Genomic DNA, 7,221 nt, shown 5'->3' with positions numbered 1-7,221 from the left:
ATTACTACTCTGTTCAAGAATAATGAGAACAAAGTCAATAAAGAATCATATTTTCTTTTATTATAAACATAAAAGTAGCAGCACTGTACAGATAATAAAATTAGAAAAAGACACATTAAACAAGAAAAATACACTTTCGTCTCAGTCCACGAGCCTGGTAGAAATCCACTAGCTCAGAATTGGGGTCTCAGTCAACCAGCCTGAATGGTTGAAATTCACTAGCTTATAATTGGGGTCTCAGTCCACCAGCCTGAATGGTTGAAATCTAATAGCTCAGAATTGGCGTCTTAGTCCACTAGCCTGAATGGTTAAAATCCACTAGCCATTTCATCTCATACCGTACACTCAGTGGCGGTCGACTGCTTCCATCGCTAACCCAAATCGTTTTTTTTCATTTTCAAATGGGGTCCCATGTCCACTGCTTCGATCGCTAACCATTGCTAACCCAAAAGCCTTAGTCCATCAGCCTGAATTGTTGAAATCCACTAGCTCAGAATTGGGGTATCAGTCCACCAGCCTGAATGGTTGAAATCCACCCTCAAAAAATTGTCCCAAACTCTTCTCTCACCTTAACAGTGGTTAATGGAAGCTTTTGGTAGTGAATGACTAGAGTGTTGCTCAAGCACTAACCATCCACCATCCATCAATCCCGCTCAATTTTCTTTTCTATAGTGAACCCCTCATATAAGGTCTGTGGATTATCCTCAGGGGCTCAGGATGCAAATTTTCATTTAATTATTAAACAAAATTTGGACATTTTCAGAATTGGGGTCTCAAGTCCACCAGCCTGAATGGTTGAAATCCACTAGCCATTTCATCTCATACCATACACTCAGCGGCGGTCGACCACTTCCATCGCTAACCATCGCTAACTCAAATATTTTTTTTTAATTTTCAAATGGGATCCCATGTCCACCGCTTCCATCGGTAACCATCGCTAACCCAAATGTCTCAGTCCACCAGCCTGAATTGTTGAAATCCACTAGCTCATAATTGGGGTCTCAGTCCACCAGCCTGAACGGTAGATCCAATTGCTCAGATTTAGGGTATTAGTCCACCAGCCTGAATGGTTGAAAGCCACTAGCTCAGAATTGGGGTCTTAAACAAATAAGTAGAACAACAGGGAAATTTTTATACAAGACAGGGGAACGCAACTTTAAATGAATATTTCAACCCTATATTCAAGGGCCGTCCTCAGTAAAACAGATGAAGAGAATAAAAACACTATAAAAGAAACTAACATTAAAATTCAATCATTGAAACTGTTTAAAAAAAATGTTTTAAAAGAGCCCTAATATCATTACTTCAAGGACGTTCAAACAGGACTGGTACTCCAAACGAAATGGACAGAGAACAATTCATTCAGATGGAATTAAAATACTTACAGACAAGCTTTTAAAGCTAATCTCGCCTTCTTGGCAGCCAGCCTAGAAGGTCTATTCGTAATAGGTTGATCGGAGTTATTTACTGGTTTTTTAATATAATTAGTCAAATCATTTTTAATTAAATTTGTGTATAGGACATTAAGCGAATATTCCCCCAAATCTCTATTTAAAGAAATATTACTATTAATTTTGATTTTAATTTCAATTGCCTCTCGAACAACCTGTTTTATGCCTAAATCATTGCTAATAAGGCAAGTTTCTTCAAAAAGCATTTTATGACTAGGGTTATCATATATGTTATATTTTATATATCATATTTTTTGAGGGTGGTTGAAATCCACCCTAAAAAAAATGTCCCAAATTCTTCTCTCACCTTAGCAGTGGTGAACGGAAGCCTTAGCTAGTGAATGACTAGACTGTTGCTCAAGCGCTAACCATCCGCCATCCATCAATCACGCTCAAATTTTCTTTTCTATAGTGACCCCCTCATATAAGGTCTGTGGATTATCGGCAGGGGTTCAAGATGCAAATTTTTAATTAATTATTAAACAAAATTTTGACATTTTAAGAATTGGGGTCTCAATTCCACCAGCCTGAATGATTGAAATCCACTAGCCATTTTATCTCATACCATACACTCAGCGGCGGTCCACCGCTTCCATCGCTAACCATCACTAACCCAATTTTTTTTAATGGGGTCCTATGTCCACCGCTTTCATCGCTAACTATCGCTAACCCAAAAGTCTCAGTCCACCAGCCTGAATTGCTGAAATCCACTAGCTCAGAATTGGGGTTTCAGTCCACCAGCCTGAATGGTTGAAATCCACTAGCTAATAATTGGGGTCTCAGTCCACCAGCCTGAATGGTTGAAATCCAATATATAGATAGATAGACAGTTTATTTTAGCCCACCAATAAAACAAAAACATGGCGGAGTAAGGGAAAAAAAACATTACATCAAAAATAAACGATTAGATTATATACACTATATACATTCACAGCTCGTACATGACTTGCAACGGAAGGAAATCCTAAAGATGCTCCATTGCACCTTTTCTAGCATTGGTTTCCTGCGTTACCACAACTTCACGAGGCTCTGGAATAAGGTACTTGTCCAAGAGAAATGTATTTCTCTCAAACAGCGTTACTCGTAACAGAAATTTTAAATATTTGCAGAACGCAGATCTAGCTTTTAGTCGCTCTGTTTCCGTAAACCATTCCCATACAGGGGACAGGTAAAGAATATGTGGGAGTGCCACCGCTCTATATAGCCTCACCAGAATTTGCCGATTGTATGAATACTTCAGGGGGGCCAGTTTAGCATAGCTAATTCGTAGGTTTGACATAAGGGTGTCAAGGCAAAGAATTCTAGTTGCTTTCTTATCTCGACCGTACAGAAGACCTAAGTATTTAAGCGACGAAGACGGTGCAATAGTAGCGCTGTCTACTGAAACAGTTGGTTCTGGTGCATCCCGTTTCGTTGAGTTGAAAACCAGAAATTCAGTTTTCTTACCATTAACTTGCAGACCAATATCTCTATAGCCAGATACAAGCTTATCTAAATTATCCTGCAATAGACTCAGAGAAAAACTCAACATAAGTAAATCATCGGTATAGCTGATTAGACTCAGATCACAAAGATCAAGGCTAAGCCCACCAGAGATTTGTTTTGTAACCTTAGAAGTCAAAGTGTTAAATAATATCGGACTTAGAACTGAGCCTTGTCGAAGCCCTCTATTTAGTTTAACTGGTGCACTAAGTCTTTCAAGTCTGAGTTTCAGTCTTATATAGCTATTAGAATACCAATAGGATAACATAGCTACTATATGGGTGTTCACGCCAGCATCTAGCAGGGTCTGGAAGACGGTGGACTGGATGACTGAGTCAAATGCAGCAGAAATATCGACACTACATACATACACGGAAAACCCGAGTAGTTCAGCCTTATCAAGAATACGCTTTAGAAGTCTACGGGCAAAAGCACAGCTGAGATATTTTTAAAATCCAAACTGTCTGTGGTCTATAACACATTTCGATACAATTTCGCTAAGAACCAATCTTTCCAACACTTTGCACAGCGTACTTGAGACAGTAATAGGCCTATAGCCTCCACACTCATTCGCGTTTTTTCCTTTCTTGAGGATATTTTTAACAACCCCAGTACAGAACGAGTTAGGAGCGGTCGCACTATCTATAGACATCTGAAAGAGTAGTTGAAGATGCTGAAGCGAAAACGGAGAACCATTGCGTAGATGATTACCACTAACACTATCAAGACGGGGAACCTTGTTACCCTTTAACTGGCTAACAGCCCTTGAAACATTATTTTTAGAAACCACAAAATAATTTCTCTGTTTCAGAAGCGAATCAAGACGTGATTTTAACGATTCATCATATTCTTTTTCCAAAGGAATATTTTTTGACCCGAAAACCTTCGAGTAATGTTCTAACCACTGTTCTTCAGGTAGGCCTACTGTGGCACAATACTTTGGCTGCACTCTACTACTTGAAAACTTTTTCCACATATTTTGTGGGTCGTGAATAGCCTCTTTGGAAGCAGTTTCTGCTTCCTCCACTTTAAGCTTATCCAGACATGCTTTGTATTCTCTTTTTGTTTTACGAAAGAGATTGAAAACAGTACCTGACCTAGGCTTGCCAGATTCGCGCCACACTGAGTACCACATCTTAGACCTCCTTTTAGCATGATTCACGTAAGAATGGTCGCTCCATCCCCTTTTCCTAGTACCTTTCTTAATAACTGCACTAGGTACAGATGCAGACTCAGCAATTTTTAGCGCGTGGATGATTTCAGCACAATATGTGTTGAGTGCGATTTTGTCATCACACCCATTGACCAGAAGCTGAAATGGAACTTTTATTTTGCCCAAAAATTTGTCACAAGTCGACTGATACAGATCAATATTAATGTTTTTCCACTCGCGTCTTTCTATGTAACCTCGATTTCTTGATTTCACAGCGTGACTAAAAGGAACATGGAATTTGAGACCGAGATGGTCACTTGCTGTGTGCTCTGAATCCACCTGTATAGGCGAGGGGATATTGAAGTTTGAAAAGAAGTGATCAATATTGTTTGTGCTTCCTGAGTTGTGAATGAACGTAAAGTTTTGATCTTTAGTGTAAATAGTACATTCACTCGGAATACATGTCATAAGAACGTCTTGTAACTTTCCTTTCAAGAGAGGGTCACACTGGAAGTCACCGCAGAAAATCTGCAAATTCCTCAGTTTGCGGAGCAGTCTTCCGAGTCGACCGCAAGCTTCGGCATACAGTTTTTCACTGAGATCCGTGTTCATGTTAGTTGGTAGGTAGACATTGACCAGCGTGAAAGCACTGGGGCCAGTGAGCTCGACTCCTAGGTAGAAATCGCACGACTCAAATTTACGACAGTCGATACTGTCGTCAACGAATATCGCAAGTCCGCCACTAGGGCGGCCCCTTGCACTGGAGCGCTTAGCCTCATGAATGTGCACAGATTTGTCAGGAATTGACTGAATAAGCCCAAAGTTATCGGTAGTTAACAAGTGTTCTTGGACGCAAACAATGTTATGTGCTATGCACAAGTTCTTGAGATAGTCCAGTTTGGCAGCATTATGGCCGTAAAAATTGCGGCAAAATATAGATAGTTCGTTCATTTTCGGGTTTGAGGATAAGCTTTCGGTATTGCTCGTCGGACTGCTGGGCACTGCAAACTAAAGCTAGGGTGACCATTATTAGGCTCCGGGCACAAAACGCATTTCACTGTTTGAGAACGGCAGGAGCTCTCTCTACTGTTCTCATGGGAACCAGCACATCTAGAACAACGCATGGAACTGGTGCAGTCTTTAGAAAGATGATCAAATGACTGATACTTGAAACACCGCTTGGGAATTTGTCTGAATGGCAAGACTTTGATGTGAGTATAACCAATGAATAACCCATATTTGATTGCTGCATTTCGGGAGTCGGCGTCACTAAAGGTAATATTGACTGTCTCAGATTGTCCAAACCGCTTGGCACTGACTAGCTTGGGGTTAACAGAGACAACATCATCTTCTGTTGTGGCAAGAGGCACGAACTTAGCGATCGCGAAGAACTTTTCCTCACGAAAAGAAGTACTTATGTCAGGGAAGGACTTCAGGGAGTTGGCGAGTGAAGCTGCTGACATGGGGCTTTTCATGTAAGCAACCAGACCGGACTTGGTCTGTTGTATATGATCTATGCCTCCATCACTATCATGTCTTTCAATAAACAGCTTCTGCTTGGAACAGGAGTCAATTTTTAGGTGGGTACATTGGTGATGAAAACCCGTTGTAAAGCTTTCGCAGGTTGTGGGAGGGGGGGGGGGGGTCAAACACCCTGAGATGGAAGCACAGATTTGCACTGTTCCATAACACTGTCAATCTTATCCGTGCATTCGTTAGCTTTCACACACAAGGTTGTAAAAGTGTCTTGTGGAATTTTCGGTACTTCGGATAATTTCCTAATGGTGAACCGTGTCTTAAACTCAGTTACAGAGCTCAATAGTTTCACAGTATCATACATATCACTGGCTAGCGTTTCTTTCGAAGCTTGACTACGCCTTTCTTTCACGTTCAGTTTTTCATGGTTTTCTTGAAGAATCTCCCTCGTAATAAATTTCACAGCTGTAATCACGGCTGCATCTTTCGTTACGCTATCTTGAAATCGCAACGCCGTTTCTATAAAGTTCAATACCGACACATAAACATAACTGTAGTCAGCCATGCTGACGTGCCGTAACTATTCCACAATCAGTCCTTCAGAAAGAAAAAGTCGTTATCTGTAGGGCAGGTTAATAATTATCCAAGATGTCTATTTCAAGTACACGCACCGAGCGCTGAATGAATCCAAACAGAATGAAGGAACCCAGGAACAAGGGAAGTGTAAGGACCCCTTCAACTGTTCCCCGCAATTTACGGGTAACTTAATACCGGCGGGTACAATACGTCGCTTGCGCGAGGTTTCTTTCCCTCTTCTGCTCGTTCCCAGTACGCTTCTTAACGATAAGGAATCAAAAATGGTACTATAGAATATTAAAACTATAGATGGCGTGCCAATCTACCCAAGAAAAAAGATGGCGCTGATGAATTACCCAGTGACAAGGGCTTATTCTAACAATTGGAGAAGGTCACAAAAATACTACTTGACAAAATATCTATCTTTAGAGGGTAAACAACAACAGGAAAAGACCTCAAAATAATTCAGAAACTTTTTCCAAGTTACCAGCAAAGATGCAAACTCAGACACAATAGCATTGAATGACTCAATAGCTCAGAATTTGGGTCTTAGTCCACCAGCCTGAATGGTTGAAATCCACTACCTCAGAATTGGGGTCTTAGTCCACCAGCCTAAACGGTTAAAATCCACTAGCTCTGAATTGGGGTCTTAGTCCACCAGCCTAAATGGTTGAAATCTACTAGCCATCTCATCTCATACCATACACTTAGTGGCGGTCCACCGCTTCCATCGCTAACCGTCGCTAACCCAAATTTTTTATTTCATTTTCCAATGGAATCCCAAGTCCACCGCTTTCATTGCTAACCATCGCTAACCCATTTTTTTATATTTTCAAATGGGGTCCCATGTCAAACTCTTCCATCGCTATATATCGCTAACAAAAAAGTCTCAGTCCACCAACCTAAATGATCGAAATCCACTAGCTCAGAATTTGGGTCTCAGTCAACCAGCCAGAATGGTTGAAATCCACTTGCTAAGAAATGGGGTCTTAGTCCACCATCCTGAATGGTTGAAATCCAATAGCTCAGAATTGGGGTCTCAGTCCACCAGCCTGAATGGTTTAAATCCACTAGCTCAGAATT

The 7,221-nt window shown here is 40.9% G+C and overlaps 1 protein-coding gene across 1 annotated transcript; it reads right to left on the bottom strand.

Annotated features, from left to right (window-relative positions):
* Window positions 1-3,381: 3,381 nt before the first annotated feature.
* LOC148943157 (uncharacterized) lies at window positions 3,382-5,037 on the bottom strand. The gene has a single exon (XM_089102457.1). The coding sequence runs from the start codon at window positions 5,035-5,037 to the stop codon at window positions 3,382-3,384; it is 1,656 nt and encodes a 551-aa protein (XP_088958583.1).
* Window positions 5,038-7,221: the final 2,184 nt, after the last annotated feature.

The sequence above is a fragment of the Artemia sp. Qi Xiang Cuo genome, chromosome 16, assembly GCF_049724085.1.
Source record: "Artemia sp. Qi Xiang Cuo chromosome 16, ASM4972408v1, whole genome shotgun sequence".
Lineage (NCBI taxonomy): Eukaryota > Metazoa > Arthropoda > Branchiopoda > Anostraca > Artemiidae > Artemia > Artemia sp. Qi Xiang Cuo.
The sequence above is the reverse complement of the archived record's forward strand: the minus strand, read 5'-3'. Positions and strand labels throughout refer to the sequence as shown.